The sequence below is a fragment of the Saccopteryx leptura genome, chromosome 2 (assembly GCF_036850995.1).
Source record: "Saccopteryx leptura isolate mSacLep1 chromosome 2, mSacLep1_pri_phased_curated, whole genome shotgun sequence".
Lineage (NCBI taxonomy): Eukaryota > Metazoa > Chordata > Mammalia > Chiroptera > Emballonuridae > Saccopteryx > Saccopteryx leptura.
This window is the reverse complement of record NC_089504.1, coordinates 238188807-238214500: the sequence shown is the minus strand read 5'-3', so window position 1 is coordinate 238214500 and position 25694 is coordinate 238188807. Positions and strand designations below refer to the sequence as shown.

The 25694-nt window shown below is 45.1% G+C and overlaps 1 protein-coding gene and 1 non-coding gene across 4 annotated transcripts in view; one reads left to right on the top strand and one right to left on the bottom strand.

Annotated features, from left to right (window-relative positions):
• Window positions 1–3749: 3749 nt before the first annotated feature.
• Window positions 3750–3825, bottom strand: TRNAA-AGC (transfer RNA alanine (anticodon AGC)). Its single transcript has one exon. It is a non-coding gene; the product is annotated as a tRNA-Ala (tRNA).
• A 1913-nt stretch (window positions 3826–5738) lies between these two features.
• BICDL1 (BICD family like cargo adaptor 1) overlaps window positions 5739–25694 on the top strand; it is an 89177-nt gene continuing 69221 nt past the window's right edge. For all 3 annotated transcript variants that reach the window (XM_066370785.1, XM_066370783.1, XM_066370784.1), the window contains exons 1-2: window positions 5739–6317; window positions 18039–18254. In XM_066370785.1, coding sequence (XP_066226882.1) covers window positions 5889–6317; window positions 18039–18254 — 645 coding nt within the window. In that variant the 5' untranslated portion in view covers window positions 5739–5888. The remainder of the gene's footprint in view (window positions 6318–18038; window positions 18255–25694) is intronic.

The window sequence follows — 25694 nt, the reverse complement described above, 5'->3', positions numbered from 1 at the left end:
CCAGCAACCTTGGGCTCAAGCCAGTGACCATGGGGTCATGTCTATGATCCCAAGCTCAAGTCAGAGACCATGCGCTCAAGCCGGATGAACCCACACTCAAGTCAGTGACCTCAGGATTTCAAAGATGGGTCCTCTGCCTCACAGGCCGATGCTCTATCCACTGCGCCGCCGCCTGGTCAGGCCAGTACACTTTTTTAATATTCCATGCGATGGAACCAGAAATACCCTTAAGCACTTCTGCTGCGTAGTGAACTACAATGGTTGTCTTGAGATGAAGCACTTGTACCATCATTTGAGTTATGAGCTAAGCTAGCCATGGTTTTCATGGAATACCATTTTTACTTAAGAATGACTGACAGACTTGATTCAGATTTGAGTATTCAGATTTGAGTAGCTGGCAGACATTTTCTTATAAATTAATGAAGTAAGTCTGTCACTCCGAGGAAAATAATGATAATATTGTTACCAATGATAAAATTGGAGCTTTTAAATGGAAATAAAAATTTTGGAAAACTCATATCCGTCTCAGTGAGCTTGATGGTTTGCCAATAGAGACTTTTCTGATGAGATCAGTGGTGACATTAATAATGTAATTTTTTTCATACAGTATAATGACATGTGACAATATTTGGAAGATCTGCATAGCACAGTGAACTGATATTTTCTTTCGTTTCTTTAGTTGTGCCATTGCTTCTCATGTGTGCCTTGACTGGGGCTTGAACTGGTGAGTTCGGGAATCAAGCCAGCAACCCCTGAATTGAGCCAGAGACATGGGGACTAAACTGGCGCCCTCAGTGTTCCAGGATGATGCTTTATCCAATGCACCACAGACCAGGGATGAATTGATATTTTCAAAATGACTAATACATGCCATTACAGAATTAATCATATGTGGGTAACAGATTCATTCAAAGTGGATGATAGCTCAATGGATTTCCTTGATATGGTTTTATTATTATTATTTTTATTCAGTGAAAGGAGGGGAGGCAGAGAGACAGACCAGACTTCCACATGCACCCTGACTGGGATCCATCCAGCAAGCCCACTAGGGGGCAATGCTCTGCTCATCTAGGGTGTTGCTCTGTTGCTCACCAACCAAGCTCTTAGTAGTGCCTGAGGTGAAGGCCATGGAGCCATCCTCAGTGCCCGGAGCCAACTCACTCCAATTAAGCCATGGCTGCAGGAGGGGAAGAGAGGGTAAGAGAGACAGAGAGAGAGAAGAGGGGGTGGGGTAGAGAAGCAGATGGGTGCTTCTCCTCTGTGTCCTGACCAGGAATCAAACCTGGGACATCCACACAACAGGCAGATTCTCTACCACTGAGCCAACTGGCCAAGGACTGATATGGTTTTAGATTCCACATTACAATAAACTTTCAAAAAGCTATCACTTGTCAAATTTTGGTGTAATGTCAAAGAAAAATATCCACACTAATTTCAAAAGGTTATTAAAATATTCTTTTTTTTTCCAACCACATCTTTGTGAGACCTGATTTCCTTTATATATTTCAGCTAAAACATCACTACATTGAATGGAGAAGCAGATGTAAAAATCCAGTTTCTACTATTAAAATCAAAGGGATTTGCAAAAATTAAAAATAATGCTATTCCTCTCACTCATATTTTTTAAATTTGGGAATATATAGTGATTTTTCATTAAAACACATGATGTTAATATGTTTATTATACATTTTTTTTTTTGTATTTTGCCAAGTGAGAAGCAGGGGAGGTAGAAGGGGGGAGGTAGACAGACAGACTCCCACATGCGCCCGACAGGAATCCACCTGGCATACCCATCAGGGGGCAAAGTTCAGCCCCTCTGGAGCGTTGCTCCTCTGCAATTGGAGCCATTCTAGCGCTTAAGGCAGAGGCCATGGAGCCATCCTCAGCACTTGGGCCAAATTTGCTCTAATGGAGCCTTGGCTGCAGGAGGGGAAGAGAGAGATCTCGAGAAAGGAGAGGGGGAAGGTTGGAGAAGCAGATGGGCACTTCTCCTGTGTGCCCTGGCTGGAAATCAAACCCAGGACTTCCACACACTGGGCCAATGCTTGCCGCTGAGTCAACCAGCCAGGGTCTATTATAAATATTTTTAATGAGGTAATACATATTTTATCAGTTTATTTTTAAAATGGTAAATTTCAAAATCTAAACCTATATAAACTAAAGGTTTTTGAGATCTTCAATAATTTTTAAGAATGTGCCTGACCAGGTGGTGGTGCAGTGGATATATTGTTGACCTGGGATGCTGAGGACCCAGGTTCAAAACCTCAAGGTCACCAGCTTGCCTGACCAGGCAGTGGTGCAGTGGATAGAGCGTCGGACTGGGATGTGGAGGACCCAGTTTCGAGACCCAAGGTCGCCAGCTTGAGCAAGGGCTCATCTGGTTTGAGCAAGGCTCATCAGCTTGAGCACAAGGTCGCTGGCTCGAGCAAGGGGGTCACTCAATCTGCTGTAGTCCCCCGGTCAAGGCACATATGAGAAAGCAATTAATGAACAAATGAAGGAGCCACAACGAAGAATTGATGTTTCTCATCTCTTTCCCTTCCTGTCTGTCCCTATCTGTTCCTCTCTCTGACTCTCTCTGTCTCTGCCACAAAAAAACAAACAAAACAAACAAACAAAAAACAACCTCAAGGTCACTGGCTTAAATGCTGGGTCACTGGCTTGAGCATGGGATCAAAAACATGACCCCATGGTTGCTGGCTTGAGCCCAAAGGTCACTGGCTTGAGCAAGGAGTCATTGGCTCAGCTGGAGTTCCCGGGTCAGGTATTTATGAGAAAGCAATCAATGAACAATTAAAGTGCCGCAACTATGAGCTGATGCTTCTCAGCACTCTCCAGTTCTGTCTGTCTGTCCCTGTCTGTCTCTCTCTCACAAAATAAAAATTGAATAATAATAATTTTTAAGAATGTGAAGAGGTTAGGCAGTGGAACATTGTGAGGCAGGATCTCTTCAGGAGTTAGAGTTAGCCCTGTGGTAGTTCATTCTCATAGTAATGGGTAAGTCTAATTGAGTATGACAATTGAAGTCAAGAAAGGCTAGCCAAAGACCTTTTTGGGAAGATGGGTACAAGTTTGCATCAAGAAAAAAACATAGCTGAAACCTATTTTGATTAGGAATTCTGTTTGCTTTTGATATGTGTCTCCATTAATAGATTAGGGAGAAATTTGTCCTTTTCGGATGAAAAAAAGACAAAAGGGAATTGCAGTTGATCTCACCAGGGGCCCTCAATTCTGCACTTGAGGGCATAATAAAAAGTGTTAGAATTGTTGGAATGGTACCATGGTCAAATGCCAAAATTTGGCTCTAAAACGGATGTGGGAACCTTTCTACTGTCTGTCTCCTTTCCAATCAACAAGTGAACAAAGCCCGCCTCAAGGCTCAGGGCCTTTCAGATTCTCACCTTCAGTTTGAGGTTAGACTATATTTGTTTTTTTTTTTTTTTTTCATTTCTGAAGCTGGAAATGGGGAGAGACAGTCAGACAGACTCCCGCATGCGCCCGACCGGGATCCACCCGGCACGCCCACCAGGGGCGATGCTCTGCCCACCAGGGGGCGATGCTCTGCCCATCCTGGGCGTCGCCATATTGCGACCAGAGCCACTCTAGCGCCTGAGGCAGAGGCCAAGGAGCCATCCCCAGCGCCCGGGCCATCTTTGCTCCAATGGAGCCTTGGCTGCGGGAGGGGAAGAGAGAGACAGAGAGGAAAGCGCGGCGGAGGGGTGGAGAAGCAAATGGGCGCTTCTCCTGTGTGCCCTGGCCGGGAATCGAACCCGGGTCCTCCGCACGCTAGGCGGACGCTCTACCGCTGAGCCAACCGGCCAGGGCAAGGTTAGACTATATTTGAACAGTGGTAGGCTTTGAATTTAATACGGAATAAAAGCCATGAGAAACAGTTTGACCCGTTTCAGCCTCTTGTCCTGAAATTTTCATCTCACTGTGATGAAAAGAATCGAGGTATGATTTAACTCAAAGGAGACTTGTTGTTTAAGAGGAAAGGGAAAGAAGAGGGACTGATTCTAGCTTCATACAGAATAATTTTTGAAAATAGGAGACCAAGCATCACCGATGAGGTCAGAGCAAAAACTGACTGGAATCCCCCAAGCAGGCTCTTCAGTCCTTTGTATCATTGCAGGAAGCTTCCCTGATACCACCTTCTGTATCGACGGAGGCCATCTTGATCACCAGTGACCACTGATCTTCCTCAAGACTTCTCATGTGTGAAAAAAGTAAAGAATAATGATTTACCTGAACCCTGGAGTCAGCCTGCCTGGATCTGATCCTGTTGTAATGGCCTGGGCAGATGACGCCATCTCTTGAGGCCTCAATTTCCTCCTCTGTAAATATGGGAAGAGTACCAGTGCTCACTTCCTAAAGTTCTTGTGAGGATTATCTAAAATAATGGGTTTAAAGAGCACTTAACACCAGACTTAGCACCCACTAAGTGCCTAATAAACAAATAATTACTAGGGACAGTCTTTGCTGCCTATTCTCCTCTGTGAGGAGTGTTTTTTGTTATTTCTCAATATAACTCCCTTCTTTCAGGGCTATTGTTTCCAAGGTTCTGGTCCTTTACATTCCTGAGTCATCATCATTAAAATGCAGGGTTTCTGAGATCATCCCTTCTATTGCTCTCTAGGGCTCCCTCTCCTGACTGTTTAGCTCTCGTGGGAGCCCAGACTTAAATTCCGTGACTGCGAGTCTCTCTCGGGGCTTGGCCACCTGTCGTGGAGGAATGTCCCCAATCTCCTTGGAGACCACCTAAGAGATGGCAACAAGACTGGGCCTCACCAGATTATGAGATTATGCTGGAGCCCAGAGGTGGGAGCGAGGCCGGGGGCGGGGCCACGATTTGAGGTGAGAAGGAGGCTGGGGGCGGGGCCGCGCACCTAGGAGAGAACGAGGTTGGGGGCGGGCCATGCTACGAGGTAAGAATGAGGCTGGGGCGGGGCTAAGAGGTGAGAGCGAGACCACTCCCTGATGTGAGGGTGCTGGGGGCGGGAACACACCTGCTGCCACCGCCCCGCCCAGGGCGCGGTATCTCCCGGGAGCCCATCTGAGCTGGGGCCACTTCCACTGGCGGCGCGCGCGGTCACCCCGGTGCGTCAGGCAACATAGGGGTTAAAGCCGCCGGCGCCACCTGGGCGCCGCTGAGGAGACCCATGAGCCGGCGAATCCAGCGCGGGCGCGGCGAACAGGTGCCCGCGCGCGTCAGGCGCCGGCGAGGGGCGGGGAGAGGGGCGCGGCCGGAAGCCCGGGGCGGGGTGCGGCCGGCCCGGTGAGCGGGAGGAGCCGAGCGCTGCAGGAAGGAGCTCGCCGGGCTGCGCGGCGCGCGATGTGGAGCCGCCTCTTCGGCGCCTGCAGCAGCCGCCGCCGCCGCCGCTGCTGCTGGGACTGCCGCGGAGCCCAGGGACATGGAGGGCGGCTGCAGAGAGCGATCGCCGGCAGCAGCAGCAACGAGCGTCGAAGCCACAGCGGAACGCAGCCCGCCTGGTGAAGCGCTGCCCGGCCGGTGGCGGCAGCGGCAGCAGCAGCAGCAACAGGGCGGCTGAAAACCCGGCGGCGGCGGCGTTCCTCCCCGCGAGCGGGATCCCCCCCAGCGCCGCGGCCCCTCGGCGGCGGCGTTCTTCCCTCGCTCGGCCCACCTTTGCCGCCCCGTCCTCCTCCACAGCGCACGCGGAGCGGCCGAGCCCGGGCGGGGGGCGGGGGCGCGTGCCGCCGGCGTGGGGGAGGGGCGGGCCGGCGCGCGCCGCGCCCAGGGCTCGCGGGGACCGGGGGGCGCGTGCCGCGGCGCGAGGCGAGGCGCGGGGCGGTGCGGCGGGGCCCCTCCCCCCTGCAGCCTGGCGCGCGCCGGCCGGGCCGCACCGCTGCGGGCTCCGCGCGCGCGGGCCATGTCCGCCTTCTGCCTGGGCTTGGCCGGCCCCGCTTCAGCACCCGCCGAGCCGGACAGCGCCTGCTGCATGGAGCTGCCTGCGGCGGCCACGGACACGGTGGGGAGTCCAGCCGCCGCCGCCCTGGTCTCCTTCCACGGGGGCCCCGGGGAGCTGGAACTGGCGTTAGAGGAGGAGCTGGCGCTGCTGGCGGCCGGGGAGCGGCCGGCCGACCCCGGGGAGCATCCTCCGGCCGAGCCCGGGGCTCCTGCCGACGGGGCCGGACTGCAGACGCCGCCCGCCCAGGACCCCGAGCTGCTGTCGGTGATCCGGCAGAAGGAGAAGGACCTGGTGTTGGCGGCCCGACTGGGCAAGGCGCTGCTCGAGAGGAACCAGGACATGAGCCGGCAGTACGAACAGATGCACAAGGAGCTGACAGATAAACTGGAGGTAAGGACGCCTCCTGGGATGGGTGGGAAGCGGAGGGAGCCCAGGCACCCGCCGGGCCCTGGGCAGCTTCAGAAGCCGCTCACCCATTCTTCCGCACCCCACCCCTTCCTTGCCCACTCTACCTTACAGAAACCCGTCTGGAAGCTTTGGGGTAGCATGGGGGGTTTCAGATATCAGACCAGGGCATCCATTGAATTCACCTGACTTTTCCACCCTGTTCACAATACACGGGTCCATGCATGGCTCCAACCGCTGTGGGCCACGCTACGTATGTACTGTACACAGCATCTAAAATAGAGCTTACAGTATGACTAATTTATACAGCACGGAGGTGATGTCTGCACACAGGGAAACGAGAAAGGGGAAGCATTTAGAGCATGCTTCAGGTTTTCAGAGAAATAGTTAATCTCTAATCAGGGTGTTAGCCTAAAGCTTTCCAGTTTGGGCGTTAAGGCCTCCAGATGCCCTTGTCTTAACTTCCCAGCAGCTCAGAGTTGTGGGAAACAAGTGCCCCTTAAAGGAGCTTTATATAGCCTTCAAATACTCGGGGATTAGGAAGTGTGGTTCCATTGCAGTCAGGCAAGCCTGGGTGCAGCATGTGACCGATGGTAGTGGATTTAGTTTGGACCTCAGTATTTATGTGTATTTAAACAGTACTTTTCTCTATTCTGGGTCTCACACATGCAATTCATTGGTCAAACAGGGGAATCATATTGTTTCAACTATTTTTATAAATATCCCATTAAAGTAGCTGTGCTGTAAGATTTCTGCCATTTCTTGCCCTTAACTAGAATAGGGTCTTGAAAGTGGTATGGACACCAGTATTTCTAAAAATTAGAGAGATTTAAAAAGGGGAGGCATCTATGGCACTGGAGATGAGCTTATCTTTTTCTGCCTGTGCATTTACTGTTACCCACTTTGGTTGCAACCAGTTTTGTTTTTGTTTTTTAATTAGTTATAATAGAAACAGTACAGTCCTGAATGAGGTCTGAAATCCACCCCAGTCTGGTTCCATATCCCTGCTACTGGTTGAACAGTCAGAATGTAGATTCAGAAAGTTTTCTATAATAAGATTTAACTATGTCTGTAGTCCAACAGCATATCAAAAGTAAATCAAGGAGAAACAAGGAAACCAATGAGTGCCCTGTGGTTCAGTTGGCCTGTTAACTAGGTCTGCCTGTCGATGAACTCCTGAGATACCTCTCTGAAAAGTGGTTTGTGAAACTTATAGGTAGACTGCCAAAAAGCAACCCAATGAATTGAATTGTTTAATTTTCACTTGAAGTAGAGGTCTACAAATAAAAGGGTGTCTTTTTTAAAAAAGAGATTAGATTACGCGGCTCTGTATAGAAGTACTACTGCTGAGATTTATACTTGATTTGAAATTCCTTCAGTGAGGAACTTGATTAAAGAGACAGCAAACTTGAAAGGACCATCATATCAGTCTGTTTGATTAGTGGTAGATTTCAGAGTAACCCTGAGTGTGCAATTACACACATCCTGGGTTCCATGGGGAGCCTTTATACATTTCTTCAACAAAGGAAAAAGATTTCAAAATTTGTTAACGAGAAAGGCTCTATTGTAAAAGAATAAAATTACCTTTGAGTTTATAAAATACTTTAAAGCTCTTGAACTTTTTTTTTTTTTTAAATCTTTACTCCTCTTCAGGTCAGCCTATGAACTCTAGTGTTAAAAGTTAATATTTGGAGGTTGGTTGCACAACAATGTGCAACTTAACACTACTGAACTGTACACTTAAAAATTAGGATGGTAAATTTTACATTATGCGTACTGTAGTCCCCCTTTATCTGAGGAGGAGATGTTCTAAGACCCCACAGTGGATGTCTGAAACCACAGATAGCACTGAACCCTATCTATACTGTTTTTTGCTATACTTACACACCTATGATAAAGTTTAAATGATAAGTTAGGCACAGTTAAGAGATTAACAACAACTAATAATAAAATAGAACAATTAAATTGAGAACTTTCACCTTTTCACTTATAGTAAACGCTTCACAGTTTCTTTGGCATATCCAGATTACCAGCATCGCTACTTTGTGCTTTGCAGCCATTACAAAATAAAATAAGGGTCACCTGGACACAAGCACTGCAGTATCCAGACAGTCGATCTGATAACCCAGAGGACTACTGAGTGACTAACTGGCAGGGTTTGTGTACAGTGTGGATACCCTGGACAAAGGGATGATTCACTTCCCAGGCAGGATAGAGTGGGAGGGTGTGAGATTCATCACACTACTCAGATGGGCGCAAAATTTAAAACTTGTGAACTGCTTATTTCTGGAATTTTCCATTTAATATTTTTGAATCAAGGTTGACCATGGGTAATTGAAACTGTGGGAAGTAAAACTGCAGAGGAGGAAGGAACACTGTACTATATACCAATTTTTAAAATGACATTTAAAGATAATTTTTATTTATTGATTTTAGCAAGAGAAGAAAGGAGAGAGGGAGAGAGAGAGGCAGGAACATTGATTTGTTTCTTATGCGCCCTGACTGGGGATCAAATCCTGGCAACCTCTGCTCTTCAGGACAATGCTCTAACGAACTGACCTATCCAGCCAGGGCTAAAAAATGACATTTTTAAAGTTTATTTTTAAAAAAGGAAGTACTGAGCATTATTGAAACTGAGTGATGGAGAGTTCAGTTATACTATTTCTATTAGGTATGTTTGAAAATTACCATTAAAAATTTTTTAAAAACATACATGTAAAGATATTTTATAGAGATATTGTCATTAGTTCCTTGTTAATGCTTCCAGTGTTAATATGACAGTGACAAACCTGATTAATGGGCTCATTTCATTTGGTGACCTGAAAGGGAATTTTGTCCACTGTATATTTTTTAAGCAGCCTAAATTTTAGAATGACTGCTTGGGTAATATACTTCCCTAAGATTAACACAGCCACTCTACCTATGATTTCAATTAGATCAAACATTTAGACCAGATCTTACTTTGAAAAGCATTTATAGGCCCTGGCCAGTTAGCTCAATCCCGAAATGCCTAGGTTGCAGGTTCAATCCCCGGCCAGGGGATGTACGGGAAGCAACCAATGGGTGCACAACTAAGTGAAACAACAAGTGAATGCTTCTCTCTCTCTCTCTCTCTCTCTTTCTCTCTCTTCCCCTTTCTCTCCATCTCTCTAAAAGCAATCAATTAAAAAAAAAGCATTTGTGATTTTTCGCAAACTGTCACACAGTTGGAATCACATTTTCTCACAGGTTGGTTTGAAAGATTAAAAACCTGAGTGGACTCTGAGACAAGGTTAGTTTGACTGTTAAATAATGAGACTGGGCCCTGGCGGTTTGGCTCAGCGGTAGAGCGTCGGCCTGGTGTGCGGAAGTCCCGGGTTTGATTCCTGGCTAGGGCACACAGGAGAGGCGCCCATCTGCTTCTCCACCCCTCCCCCTCTCCTTCCTCTCTGTCTCTCTCTTCCTCTCCCACAGTGGAGGCTCCATTGGAGCAAAAGGTGGCCCGGGCGCTGGGGATGGCTCCTTGGCCTCTGCCCCAGGCGCTAGAATGGCTCTGGTCGCGACAGAGCGACGCCCTGGATGGGCAGAGCATCGCCCCCTGGTGGGCGTGCCGGGTGGATCCCGGTCGGGCACATGCGGGAGTCTGTCTGACTGCCTCCCTGTTTCCAGCTTCAGAAAAAAAAATACAAAATAAAAATAATAAAAAATAATGAGACTGGTTTTGTCTTAGTCCTATCTGCTTTCTTACCACAAAATTGACACCTTTCTAACTGTAAGACCAACAGACATTTTCAAGATCTTTTCTACTTATTCACAACTTAATGTTGAATACCTCTCCAGTTTTGTGTGCGAAACCCAAGATTTTGTTTGGTCATTTAAAACATAAAGTACTTGATCTTGCACTGCCTTCTTAGTAAAGACACATTCTTTAAAGTTTTTTTTTGTTTTTTGGGGGTTTTTTTTTGTATTTTTCTGAAGCTGGAAACCGGGAGAGACAGTCAGACAGACTCCCGCATGTGCCCGACCGGGATCCACCCAGCACGCCCACCAGGGGCGACGCTCTGTCCACCAGGGGGCGATGCTCTGCCCCTCCGGGGCGTCGCTCTGTTGCAACCAGAGCCACTCTAGCGCCTGGGGCAGAGGCCAAGGAGCCATCCCCAGCGCCCGGGCCATCTTTGCTCCAATGGAGCCTTGGTTGCAGGAGGGGAAGAGAGAGACAGAGAGGAAGGAGAGGGGGAGGGGTGGAGAAGCAGATGGGTGCTTCTCCTGTGTGCCCTGGCCGGGAATCAAACCCGGGACTTCTACACGCCAGGCCGACGCTCTACCACTGAGCGAACCGGCCAGGGCTCTTTAAAGTTTTTAATGGTTTAAAGCAGCGTTAGTCAACCTGGTCCCTAACACCCACTAGTGGGTGTTCCAGCTTTTATGGTGGGCGGTAGCGGAGCAACCAAAGTATAAATAAAAAGATAGATTTAACTATAGAAAGTTGTTTTATAAAGATTTATTCTGCCAAACTTAGCGAAAATCGACATACAGTACTTGGTAAGTAATTATTATCATATGCTTTAACTTGCTGTAACTCTGTTTTATAAATTTTATAAAGTAAACTTACTTCCCTACTCTCTAAATCACCATTACTGTGGAACCAGTGGGTGGTTAGAAAATTTTACTACTAAGAGAGATACAAAAGTGGGCGGTAGGTATAAAAAGGTTGACTACCCCTGGTTTAAAGGTTATCAGATACGTGTGTGTGTGTGTGTGTGTGTGTATGTGTATGTGTTTTGCCTCATTTAGTCCCCACAATACTATGAGATAGATTAGGGGTCGGAAACCTATGGCTCGTGAGCCAGATGTGGCTCTTTTGATGGCTGCATCTGGCTCACAGACAAATCTTTAATTAAAAAAATAATGTTTGCTCCAATGGAGCCTCGGCTGTGGGAGGGGAAGAGAGAGACAGAGAGGAAGGAGAGGGGGAGGGGTGGAGAAGCAGATGGGCGCTTCTCCTGTGTGCCCTGGCCGGGAATCAAACCTGGGACTCCTGCACGCCAGGCCGACGCTCTACCACTGAGCCAACAGGCCAGGAGCAAAGATGGCCTGGGCGCTGAGGATGGCTTTGTGGCTTCTGCCTCAGGCGCTAGAATGGCTCTGGATGCAACAGAGCGACGCCCCAGAGGGGCAGAGCATCGCCCCCTGGTGGGCATGCTGGGTGGATCCCGGTCGGGCGCATGCGGGAGTCTGACTGTCTCCCCATTTCCAGCTTTGGAAAAATGAAGAAAAAAAAATGTTAAAAATATAAAACATTCTCATGTATTACAATCCATTCATTTCCTACCGCTCATGTTCATGGTTATGGGTGGCTGGAGCCAATCACAGCTGTCCTCTGGGACAACACCAAATTTTTATTGTATAATGCATAATGTACATGGGTCGTATGGTTCTCATGGAATTACACATTTTAAAATATGTGGCGTTCCCGACCCCTGAGGTAGATTCTGTTTTTAACCCCATTTGCAGCTGAGGAAATTCAGACCGCACCCAAGATCACTTCGCTTGTTAGGTGACAACTACATTTAAACCTAGGTAGTCAAAGTGTGAGCTTCACCTTCAAACATATGCCCTGCCACATTGTTGGCATTTGGAATGCAGGTTAACAAATTAACTAAGATTGTGACCAAAGCACAGGTTTAGCTGCCTGCTCCAATGAGAGCCAAGCTCGTGAGGCAAGTGCTGGTGCAAAAGGGAATTACTCAGGTGCCATGACCAGGCGGAATGATGGACTCCTGTCTCAAAGACCATCCCCCCTTCCTGCTCAAGCCTCTGATTCTTCTTTTCTTTAATTAATTTTTAAATTTATTGTGTTGACATCGTTTCAAGTGTTCTACTCAATATAACACCATTTACACACCACATAGTGCCCCCGATGCACCATGCAAAGTCTCTTTCCACCTTCTTTTCCCCCCTTTGCTCCCCTCCCCTTACCTCCACCCCCTCTTACTGCCATTCCACCTTCCCCTCTGGCTATTGCCACCCTGTTATCTGTATCTGTGCTTTATGTCTATATGGTTTTTGGCTAACTCCTCCACTAAACGTTATCAGATGTTATCCTTTAGGGTTAAAATGAAGATTCAGTTTAATTTGAAAGACTAAGGTTTTGGTTATTTTTTTTTTTAATCCTTAAATTAACTGTCCTGTGTTTTATTCAGTCAGTGAATCAGGTTTTCATATGCTTCAAATTCTAAAGGCATTTTTTTTTTTTGTATTTTTCTGAAGTTGGAAACGGGGAGGCAGTCAGACTCCCGCATGCGCCAGACTGGGATCCACCCAGCATGCCCACCAGGGGGCGATGCTCTGCCCATCCGGGGCATTGCTCTGTTGCAACCAGAGCCATTCTAGCACCTGAGGCAGGGGCCATAGAGCCATCCTCAGCGCCCGGGCCAACTTTGCTCCAATGGAGCCTTGGCTGCGGGAGGGGAAGAGACAGAGAGGAAGGAGAGGGGGAGAGGTGAGAAGCAGATGGGCACTTCTCCTGTGTGCCCTGGCCGGAAATCGAACCTGGGACTCTTGCACACCAGGCCGACACTCTACCACTGAGCCAACCGGCCAGGGCCTCTAAAGGCATTTTTAAAAAAATTTATTGTTTTGCATCTACAACTGGCCTTTTTGCTTTTAAAACATATCTAGCCCGGTCCTTAGGTCCCCCCTCCTCCTCCAGAATATGAACTAATAAAACAGTCATTTTCTTCAGAGATTAAATGTTTAGTTTTTTAAAATAATTGCTTTTAATGTACAGGATCCTCGTTTTTCCCTGTCCAGTTGAGAGGGAATTATCTCTTACTGCTGAAGTGGTCTTTTCCCTCAATTACATTTTCTTCTCCCTTCCCTAGGCCAAGTCTCATGTTCTTTTTTTTTTTTTTTTTTTTAATTTATTGATTTTAGAGAGAGAAAGGAATGGAAAGAAGAACAAAAAGAAAGAAACCCCGATTTGTTGCTCCACCCATTCATGCATTCATTGGTTGATTTCTTATATATGCCCTGATTGGGGATTGAACCCACAACCTTGGCAATGGGAAGGACACTGACCAACTGAGTTACCTGGTCAGTGCCTATTTTTTTAAAGAGGGCAAAACAAGTAATGAAAAATGATTACATAATGAGAGTCACTGGTAGAATTAGGGAAGTAAACCTAGGGGTCCTTTATTTTTAGTGCTTGGTCCACATAAAAAAAATAGTACATTTACTTTGTATTTTTAAGAACCATATCCTGAACTTATGAAAATGGTGTTGCTTTTGGGTTCTTTACAGAAATCTATTTCTGTGACATCCAATTTTAGGTAAACTAATAATAATAGCTTTTATTTTTCAGACTTTTAAATAAATTTTATTTCTTTTCAGAATGGTTTTAGATTTTCAGAAAAATTGGAAAGATGGTGCAGAGAGTTTTCATATGCCCTGCACCCAGTTGCGTCTGTTAACATCTTACATTAGTAGGAGACATTTGCCTTAATTAAGGAACCAATGCTGATATTGTATTATTAACTTAAGTTGTTAATTCAGATTGCCTTAGCCTTAACCTGTTCCAGGATTCCATCCAGGATATCACATTACATTTAGTTTTCATATCTTCTTAGTCTCTTTTGCTGTGACAGTGTCTTAGACTTTCCAAGTTTTTTATGACCTTGACAGTTTTGATACTTTTTCCCTCTTTTTTCTCTTTATTGAGGTATAATGGACATATTTTGTATTAGTTTTAGGTGTAGATATTAACTTTTAAGATACCGTATTGCCCCGAGAAACAAGGAATAACGTGGGCAGAGTTTCCTGCCCACCACACTTGCTGATGGTTCTGCCTAGTGAATACTGGGTAATTTAACGCTTAATTGAAAATATAAATCTAGGAGAAACCTTTCTTTTTTCAGAGTAGGTAAAAGACTGAATTCTGCATGTTTATGAGGAAAAAAAATTTTTTCCGCCCAAGTGTTGGAAAACCTAAATTAGGATCTTAGTCACATGTCCAAAGAAATGTAAAGACAGAATAGATTGATCAGCACCACCTGTCCTCAGCCCCGCCCCCCAAGTGGATTGGATTGTTTTAGTTGCTTGGTTGGGCTGTTCACTAACAGCTGTTTGCTGAATATTTTTAAGTCTCCCTGTTCTTTTAGAACACAAGCCTAATTTATCTGGCCTCCAAGTAACACTGTGGTTACTGGGTTCTTGCTGCTGCCTTCTGCTCAATCTTTTTCATTTTGGAAAAGCTCAGTACAACCAAGAATCACAACCTAGGGTTGAAATTAGCATTTGTGTCGGCATTTCATGTTTCTGAACTATCTACAGTGACTAAAACATTCTCATTTTGGAAATTGAGCAACAGGAGGGAAGCATAGAGCAGAAAACTCTTGTGCTGACGAGAGGTCCCTCCTTTGTCATTCCTTCTCCCACATGCTGCACGCTAAGGCTATAGAAAGTAAAAATATAACGTGACTTTTTCAACAAATATGCTAGAACTGCTATATCCAAATGCGTATTCCCTGCAGGGGTCCCCAAACTTTTTACAACGGGGGGGGGGCCAGTTCATTGTCCCTCAGACCATTAGAGGGCCGCCACATACAGTACTTCAGTACACTGACCACCAATGAAAGAGGTGCCCCTTCTGGAAGTGCAGTGGGGGGCCGGATAAATGGCCTCAGGGGACCGCGTGCAGCCTGCGGGCCTGTAGTTTGGGGATGCCTGCCTTAAAGTGCTCAACTGGGGAGGTTGTACATTTATTTCAATATTTATTAACAAACTGTCTTTGATCACATGCTCAGAATTTTAATTTTGGATCATTGTTTTTATCTTTTGGCACCTTATCTGGACTGCTCTATCATAATAAATGTTCATCTTTGGGTGGGTAAATTTGACTTTTTAGAAATATTCACAAGTCACCCAGAGCAAAATAAGAGGAATAAGATGTCAGATGCAATGAGATCATCTCTTTTTTAGACACATCTCAGATGTGAAGTAATGGGACTGATTTTCATGTATAACTATACATTGGCCCTTCAAGCTCCCCCTCACCCCGTCAAAAACAAAAAAAGCATTCCAAAAGATATTTGAAAAGTGAGATCTTGGATAAAATAAGATTGTAGCTTCGCAAGGAGGAGAGATGACTGAGGATTCTGAAGAGAAGATTCTTATGCTCCTGTTAGCCTGTTGAAATAATGTCTTGCTTGATATCAACCTTCAGTGCATCAGCGTTTCCTGTAGAACTTAGGTGGGTGGATGCATGCATACCTAAGCCTCATCCCATTCTTAACTGAATCACAGTCTTTGGAATTGGGGTTCAGGTGGGTATACTTTGGACCATTATACCAGAGTTTTAACTTATATATATATATATTTTGTATTTTTCTGAAGCTGGAAACGGGGAGAGACAGTCAGACAGACTCCCGCATGCGCCCGACTGGGATCCACCCAGCACACCCACCAGGGGCGACGCTCTGCCCACCAGGGGGCAATGCTCTGCCCCTCCGGGGCATCGCTCTGCTGCGACCAGAGCCACTCTAGCGCCTGGGGCAGAGGCCAAGGAGCCATCCTCAGCGCCCGAGCCATCTTTGCTCCAATGAAGCCTTGGCTGCGGGAGGGGAAGAGAGAGACAGAGAGGAAGGAGGGGGGGAGTGGAGAAGCAAATGGACGCTTCTCCTATGTGCCCTGGCCAGGAATCGAACCCGGGTCCCCCGCACACCAGGCCGACGCTCTACTGCTGAGCCAACTGGCCAGGGCCTTAACTTATATTTTTTATATGCCTTTTGATATAGGCTTGGCTTTTTTGTACATACTATACTTTAAAAAAATTTTTTTATTCACTTTATAGAGGTGAAGGAGAGAGAGCAAAAGAGAGAGAGAAGGGGGGAGGAGCAGGAAGCATCAACTCCCATATGTGCCTTGACCAGGCAAGCCCAGGGTTTCGAACGGGCAATATCAGTGTTCCAGGTCGACACTTTATCCACTGCGCCACCAGAGGTCAAGCCATACTATACTTTTTAAGTAGGAGAACATACTTGCCTCTTAAAAGAGGTATTTGTATTTGTCTCACAGAAACAAAATAATGTTCTTATTTCCTACAATCCAAAAGAATAATTTTCTATTGAGCTGCTACTTCAGACCATATGTATTTTTCTTACATACCATTTGTCATTTGTCACACACAGCTTATTAACTTGTATCAGCTCTTGCACTAGAATAAAGACTCTGTACATGGCCCTGGCTGGTGGCTCAGTGGACAGAGTATCAGCCCAGCATTTGGATGTCCCAGGTTTGATTCCTGGTCAGGGCACACAGGAGAAGCAACCATCTGCTTCTCCTTCCCTCCCTCTCCCCCTTTTCTCCCTCTTCCTGTCACAGCCAATGGATTAATTGGTTGGACTGTGGCCCCAGGTGCTGAGAATAGCTCGGTTGCTCTGAGCATCAGCCCCAGACAGGTTTGACAGGTGGATCCCAGTCAAGGCACGTATGAGAGTCTGCCTCACTGTCTCCCCTCCTCTCACCTTAAAAATAAAACAAAGTATGCCCTGGCCGGTTGGCTCAGCGGTAGAGCGTCGGCCTGGCGTGCGGGGGACCCGGGTTCGATTCCCGGCCAGGGCACATAGGAGAAGCGCCCATTTGCTTCTCCACCCCCCCTCCTTCCTCTCTGTCTCTCTCTTCCCCTCCCGCAGCCAAGGCTCCATTGGAGCAAAGATGGCCCGGGCGCTGGGGATGGCTCCTTGGCCTCTGCCCCAGGCGCTAGAGTGGCTCTGGTCATGGCAGAGCGACGCCCCGGAGGGGCAGAGCATCGCCCCCTGGTGGGCAGAGTGTCGCCCCTGGTGGGCGTGCCGGGTGGATCCCGGTCGGGCGCATGCGGGAGTCTGTCTGACTGTCTCTCCCTGTTTCCAGCTTCAGAAAAATACAAAAAAAAAAAATAATAATAATAAAACAAAGTAAAAGACTCCATACTGGCAAGGACTGTCTGTCTTGCTCATCACTATCTCCCCTGCACTGGCTGGCCCATAGCACTGAAGAATTAATGTATGGATCAGAAATAAATATGCAGGGCTCTTAGGCCATGATCTAAAGTAGGCCTGAACCTGAATTTGCCTTAATGATTTTGAAATAAATGCTGTATGTAGCAACAAATATTTATTGTGTTTTGATTTAGAGCACTAAATAGAGTCAATTGACTTAGGTACAAATCCCAGCTCTGTCATTTACTAGTACTGGCCTTTGAGCTTGTTACTTAACCTCTTCTGTCGCAATAAGAAAGGGTGGTTAATCTGAAGGATCTCTGGAGTTCTTTCCACCTCTGAAAATTCTGTGATTCTAAGTGCCTGGTATTATGTCAGGCAGAATAGATGATTTCAACAGAAGCCTTCTTAAGTAGTCATTTTAAGTGTGTAGGTCACCAATTAATTAGATGACTTGCTAAATTTTAAGTGAATCCCTAAGTCTGCAGTCCCATGCCCAGGGACAGGAATAAGCACAGTAACATTAAGTACTTTAAACAGGAATGGCATTCTCCATATGAAACCAACTCCCTTTCTACTCTGGAAGGAGGGAATATTTTCATAGCTGTGAAATGGGCAACTTTTCCTAAGTGGCAGTGTTTTTGTTGTGCTGACAAACTGGGAAAAAGAAGTTAGGAGAGGGTGCAAAGGGAGGGAATAAAACGTCTGTGGCATTTTGAACAGTTTTAAGTCCCCTTCACATTTCACCCAGCACTTAGAACAAGAGAAACACGAGCTAAGACGACGATTTGAGAACCGAGAAGGCGAGTGGGAAGGGCGTGTGTCGGAGCTGGAGAGTGACGTGAAGCAACTGCAGGACGAGTTGGAGAGGCAGCAAGTTCATCTACGGGAAGCTGACCGGGAAAAAACTCGGGCCGTCCAGGAATTATCAGAACAGAACCAGAGGTTATTGGATCAGCTCAGCAGGGTGAGTCACACGTTAAGAGTATGGTATGAAATACTGAAAGTTGAAGCAGAGCTTCTATAGAATGTCAATCACAGATATAGTAAGAGTAGTTCTCACGTTTGTTGCTTTTGGTATTCTATCAACAAGTCAGGTATTTTGCGTCTGCGAGGACTTGAGCTGTGCCAAACGACAGGTCACGAGCCAAGACCCTTTCCTGTCCTTAGCCAGCTATGAGGCTTCAACACTCCCTTAACTTGGAAGTTTTCTTATTTTTAAAATGAAGGTGTTGTGTATAATGATTTCTGACATTTCTTTATAGTGCAAAAAGTCTGTGAATCCTTTACCTAGAGAAAGTCTCACTGGTGAAATTACGATACTACATTTAGTTCAAATATTAAATGGTGTCATCTTTAAACTGAAAAGCATAGGGAAAATTGCTAGAGCAAAAGGTTTTTATTGGTGTTATATTTGTGAATGTACCTTCCTTTGTATTACTTAAATATGAAAGGAAGTGTGTATCTGTATTTAAAATTTGTTTTCTTTATTTCCACATTAAGTAAAAATTCTTTACTTATACCTTTCTAGGGTGGTGTTATGAAAGTATGAATGAATTAACCAGGGTCAAGACTGTAAAGTTGTTGGCAAGAAAGAATTGGAGGGCTGGAATAGGTGGGAATCTAGTTTATATACAGAACAGACCTTTTTAACAAATGCAGGAATGCTGTTAATGCCCTACTATCTGAATCCACCCATTTTTGTGTTAAGAGCTGGATTTACCCTTGTACCTCAATCCTTCTTGTATGTTGAAAATAAAACAACAAACTCTTCAATTACTAGAGGGGAAAAGGACTTCTACTCTGATCTCATCCCTGAGCACTCACAACCCCATGAGAGCACAGCCCTTGTCTACATGGTTCGTGTTTGGTGCTTAGGGCTTTGGGAAAGGCTTAGCTAGAGCTGCATATCGTAGATTCTGGGTGCCTCCACTAATTCAAATGAGTGAAGTTATTTCACTAGTCTGTGTCCTAGTTGCTTCCCATGGGTACTCTGAGACTGGTTAAAGCTTTCATGCCTCTCAAGGAAGGGTGAAGTAAATGCTACTACTAGAGAAAGGGAGAGGAAAGAGAGGTAGAGGAGGAAAGAATGGAAGGGGAGGAGGGGCCGGGAGGGAAGAAGAAAGGAAGGGAAGGAGAGAGAGCAAAAGAGAAAGAGAGAGATACATTCATGTCAGAATGTACCTGATATGAAATATCAGATTGTATATGAAAGGTGAGAATTCAAGTGCAGGTTTCCTAGCTAGGGAATCAATCAAATCACCCTTTGCTTGGGTGGCAGGGAAGAGTTGGACAGTTCCTCAAGAAGTCATTTGGGGCCCTGGCCGGTTGGCTCAGCGGTAGAGCGTCGGCCTGGCGTGCAGAAGTCCCGGGTTTGATTCCTGGCCAGGGCACATAGGAGAAGCGCCCATTTGCTTCTCCACCCCCACCCCCTCCTTCCTCTCCGTCTCTCTCTTCCCCTCCCGCAGCCAAGGCTCCATTGGAGCAAAGATGGCCCGGGTGCTGGGGATGGCTCCTTGGCCTCTACCCCAGGCGCTAGAGTGGCTCTGGTCGCGGCAGAGCGACGCCCTGGAGGGGCAGAGCATCGCCCCCTGGTGGGCAGAGCGTCGCCCCCTGGTGGGCGTGCGGGGTAGATTCCAGTCGGGCGCATGCGGGAGTCTGTCTGACTGTCTCTCCCCGTTTCCAGCTTCAGAAAAAATACAAAAAAAAAAAAAAAGAAGTCATTTGGAGGGCCAGCTCAGTAACAGCATTTCTGACTCAGTTCTAAAATCATTTTCAGCAACTGGGAAAGGGAATCTCTAACCTTGTTAAGATCATATAGGCGTTTGAGTCTTCATTCATTAGTCAGGAAAGATTAAACTAACCCGATAGGCCTGGCCGCAAAAAATTGACTTATTTGTTCAAAAACATTTACTTTGTACTTATGCTTGAGCAAATGTTTTCTTACGGAGACTGAAGAAAAGGACTACAGCACACCAGAACAGTTAAAGGGAAAATTATTTCTTGAGGGCTAAGTCCACTTTCCAAAAGAACTCTGCTTTCTGACGTGGTGAAAGCTAGGCGGCCAAGAGAGAGGACGGGAGAACGCCAACATTATCTGGACATAGCGGGAGTCCAGGGCTTGGAATTTAGATGCATGTTGAATTTTTACTCCGTTTCCCATTAGCTGGGGGGGCTTGTTTGTGCCTCACTTTCCTTGTCCTTAAAATGGGGGTAAAAACATGAACCTCATGCAAGTGCCGTTGACACGAAAATAAGAGTGTGTTTATGTGACGCGGTCTATGAAGGTCAGGGTTTGTTTCAGTGTTGATGGTTATTTTACTAAAGCGGTGCCTTTATAGTTGAGGTTCCTTTGCCTAATTTCTCTGTAGAAAAACCTGAAATGCTGCTCCCCAAAGAACATAGGAGGATAACATTTCTACTAGATCTAGATTCTTCTTATCCTCTTCGGCCTTGAATGTAGAACCTGGTTGAGTTTAGTGGCTGGGTTTTTGTTGTTTTTTTTGCCTTTCTCTTGTTAAGCAGGACAATTCCCTGGGGTTTCCATCAGCAGCGCGTTTAGATTGCATTATATTTTCGTTTTATTAACTGGGTATTCAGGAACTTGAGGAGTTGAATGGTACTTGGAAGTGAATTAATATTCTCCTAGGACAAGAAAACAACCTGCCGAAATGATAGAAGGTCTTGCTTTTTTTTTTTTTTTAACAATGTGTGTGTGTGTGTGTGTGTGTGTGTGTATATATATATGTATGTATAATGTTTTTATAAGCCTGAAAGGTATAATAATATCTCAAATGTAGCACATTTGCTTTTGTTCAAAGTGTTTTTAAATATATTTCCTTTGATGCTGTGGCTTTCAAGGTTCTTTTTTTTTTTTTAATAATAGCTCTATTTAGATATAATTCACATACCATAACATTTACTTTTTAAAAGTGTATAGCTCAGTGGTTTTTAGTTTATTTATAGAGTTGTGCTACTGTCACCACTATATAATTATAGACCAAATAGTCTACACCTTGTACCTACTTGGGGAAGTGAACACACAATACAGTGTACAGATGGTATGTTGTAGAATTGTACGGTGAAACCTGTATAATTTTGTTAACCAGTGTCACTCCAATAAATTCAGTTAAAAAAAGAAAGGAAGCCTGTACCTATTAGCAGCTACTCTCCCACTCCTCCTAACTCTCCACCCAATGCCCTGACAACCACTAAGCTACTCTGTCTTTATGGGTTTGCCTGTTCTGGGCATTTCATATAAATGGCATCATTCATGTGTGACCCTTTGTGACTGGCGTCTCATAGTGTTTCCAAGGTTCATCCACATTGTAGCATGTATCAGTACTTCTTTTATTTTTATGGCTGAAGGCTATTCCATTGTGTGGCCAGAACATATTTTGTTTATTCATTCATTGCTCGATAGACATTTGGGTTGTTTTTACTGTTTGGCTGCCATAAACATTCATGTACAAGTTTTTGTGTGACCAAGGTTCTTTTCAGCTTTAAAATGGGTTCTGTGAGCCAGTGTGTCCCATGAGCTTCTGTATCCTCATTATGATGAAGAGAGGGATAGGTATTATCCTAATGTTATAGCTAGGAAAACTTCAGGGACGGAGAGATACGTGACTGGATTAAGGATCTTTCCGTTGAAGATTCTGCACCTCAATTTCATATTTCTGAGGCAGCAATTAAGATCCTTGGCTTTGGAGCCAGACAGCCCTTGGACCAATACAGACTCTTCTGCTTACTGGCTGGATGAACGTGGAAAAGTTTTTTCTCACCTTTTTTTACCTTAGTTTCCGAAGATTATATTATTATAATATAAACAACTATATTACTGCTAGTACATGTTTGTGTTATGAGATCTGAGATAATGTATATATAACTCTCATCAAAATATCTGGTATATCATAAGTACAAAGTAAATGGTAGCTATCATTATGATTAACATATCTTCATCTCCTAGATGGGATTGCTACATTTGTTAAACACTGATGGTCTAACTTGAGAGTGGAAGAATCTGAAGTGTCTCCAGCACGTATCAGTGTGTAGAAATGTTTTGTTTAGGCCTGACCGATGGTGGCGCAGTGGGTGGAGCATCAACCTGGGACACTGAGGTCCCAGGTTCGAAACCCTGAGGTCACTGGCTTGAGTGTGGGTTCAGCATGCTGGAGCGCAGGGTCACCAGCTTGAGTAAGGGATCATCAACATGATCCCTTGATCACTGGCTTGAGCCCAAAGGTCTCTGGCTTGAGCCCAAGGTTGCTGTCTTGATCAAGGGGTCACTGGCTCAGCTGGAGCCTCACCCCCCTCCCCGGTCAAAGCATGTATGAGAAGCAATCTGCGAACAACTAAGATGATGCAACCAAGAGTTGATGCTTCTCGTCTCTCTCCGTTCCTGTTTCTGTCTCTCACACATGCTTAAAAAATGTTTTGTTTAGTAGTCAAGTCTGTGCAAAACTATTTGTATAAAACATTCTCCTAGGAGTAGATGGGGTTTATTCTGTGTACCCCTGGACACTGTGCATATATATACACCGTGGGAGTACCTTGATACCAATTCATTTATTTGCTCATTTGTACAAAATGCCCTCCAAATTCTTTTCTAGTTTCTGAGATCATGAGTCTCATTTTGTGAAACTCGGCTGGCATATTTGGAGAAAGTGTAATTAATTTTCTAAGTTAGAAAGTAACACCTCGATGGCATTGACAGTTTAATAGGACATATCAGACAAGTATTATCCTACCAATATCAAAAGTGGAAAGAATACAATGGGCCTTGCTTTCAGAAGGTGGGGAGGAGAGTCGTGGCCATGCTTGTTGTCTCAGGAGAGTATCCTCACAAAAAGCGTCAAGTGGAGCTATTGTGAGAAACCTTCTGAGACATGATACAGTACTTTTCACTGGCATTACAGCAGAAACCTCCAGAGCCCCCAGATGATTTTCTGTATTTGTCCCATGGTCTGTAAGTGGATCGTTTATTGAGTGACTGGCCCTGTAGTCCCCTGATCTTGCTGATGGAGATAGAAATGAGCGTTTTAACTTTTATAAATATATATGTTATCTCACTGGAAGGTTGGGCACTATTTGGATTTGAGTATCATTATGGCTCTCCCTGCCCCTTATGGGACTCAGGACGGAAGAATCCGTCGCCAACTGTCTGTCGTCTTATCTGTGGTCAGTAGTGTGCAGACGCAGGCAGTCAGAAGGTCCCCACTGGAATGTTGCATCATGACTGCTTTTGAACAGAGCCTCACTGAGCATGTATAGCTGCTCTGTGTGTGGTCCTGGATAAAACTCCTGTGCATTTGCCTTAAAAATCATTATTTTCCCCCCTTCTTATTACTTGTTTCAGTACTGTGCTACATTCTTTTAGGTTTTGTTTCCCAGTGCCCCCCCCCCATGAGTCTTTTCCCCCACATTGCAGCTCTACCAGTGTCTCCAACAAATCTCTCCCCGAATCCTCACATCCAGAATTGTGGTCATGTGCCTTGTCACTATGACTTTGGGTAATTACTATCTAACTGTGCCAAAGAGGGAAGCTATATTTGGGGCAGTATAAAATAAGGGCTGTTCCAAAGGCTGAGTGAAGCCAATAAAGGTTGTTACTATAGAATCGCCGATAGGGAGGGGTATAAAAAGAATTCAGCAGGAAGTTAGGCCTAGGTCCAAGGCTAAGAGAAATCAAAGCTTGTGTTTTAACCTAGAAGGGCCTCCAACAGGCCCCTGGAGGAAGAGACTGAATATTGGTGATGGAGAGGTTGAAATAAAGGAACAAAGGTTTTTGAAATCCATGTCCGTGAAAGCTTGGCACCCAGTGGTATGTTCTTTTGTGAAACTTGGTTTATCTAGCTGGGTTAGGGGTGGCTTCTTAAGGAACTAAACCTTCCTGAATATCCCTTACTTTCTCAGGAATTTGAAATTTGTCTCTGTCCTCAGTTTCTTTCTTTTTTTTTTTGTGGCAGAGACAGAGAGAGTCAGAGAGAGGGACAGATAGGGACAGACACACAGGAAGGGAGAGAGATGAGAAACATCAATTCTTCATTGAATTTCTTTAGTTCACTGATTGATTTCTCATATGTGCCTTGACCAGGGAGCTACAGCAGATAGAGTGACCCTTTGCTTGAGCCAGTGACCTTGGGTCCAAGCTGGTGAGCTTTGCTCAAACCAGATGAGCCCGTGCTCAACTGGCGACCTCGGGGTCTCGAACCTGGGTCCTCCGCATCCCAGTTCAGCGCTCTATCCACTGCTCCATTGCCTGGTCAGGCTGTCCTAAGTTTCTACTCATAGTTTTTTAAATTAAAAAATATATACATTGTCTTTTCTAATAGACAAAAAGAACTCATTTATGGTCATGGTAAAATAAAATTCAGACAGTACAGAAACATTCGATATAAACGGTGAAAATATCCTGTGATCCTCCATCAGAGAAAATATTTGAGATGGTTTGGTGTCAATGTTTTTGTATTTTTATATTATGTATGTATAATACATATATATGTGTGTGTGTATAACTTTTATATTTATGTGTGCTTTTTTCTTTTTAAACAGAATGGTTTTGTTAAAGTTTTTCACTTTTTCTTAGACCTGTTTTCCTATTTTTATTGTTTGTATGTCATGTTCTATGTCCATATGGATGTACTGTAGTTAGTGTAGCCATTTCCTGTTAAAGAGCATGTGCACTGCTACAGTGTGAGTGTCACAGTCACTGCTGCAGTGAACACCCTTGCTCATACAGCTTTGGACTTTTACATTAGTATTTCCCTAAGCTGGCTTCCTAGACATGGGCAGTTTAGGTCAAAAGGTTTATACATTGGACATTTTAATAGGTATTATCATATTGCCGTCCAAACTTATTTTAATAACCTGTACTCTCCCTAACACGTATCCTTCTCAAGGCTGAAAAACCTGTCATTCTGCATGCATAAATAGTAAAACTAGAAAGGAGATTGGGGTGATTTTCATCACGGGATAATGGTTACCTGAGGAGTGTGGACTTGGGGGGGGGGGGTGTCGTTATGGAATGGTGTTAGGGGAAGAGGCTTTGGGGCTGTTCTATGTCTTGACCTTCCTGGTAATTACAAGGGTATTCACTTTACAGTTATTCATTAAACAGTGCATTGATGCTTTATGTATCTGTATTTATCTATGTCGTACTTTGCAATAAAAGAAAAAAATTATTCATTAAATAGATATTTATAACATGCACCTGCTATGTATGAAGGTACTGTTCTGGGTAACAAAGATAAATCTCCTGTCCTAAAATAATACAAGAGGTTTGATAGTAAAGAAGGCACTCCATAAAGAATATAAATCAGAGAGTGAGGCATGTGATGAATTGAATAAAGCTAGGTAAGCGGGGAGTGGGCGCTGAAGGGACACCTCAATTTTTGATGGTGTTGTCAGG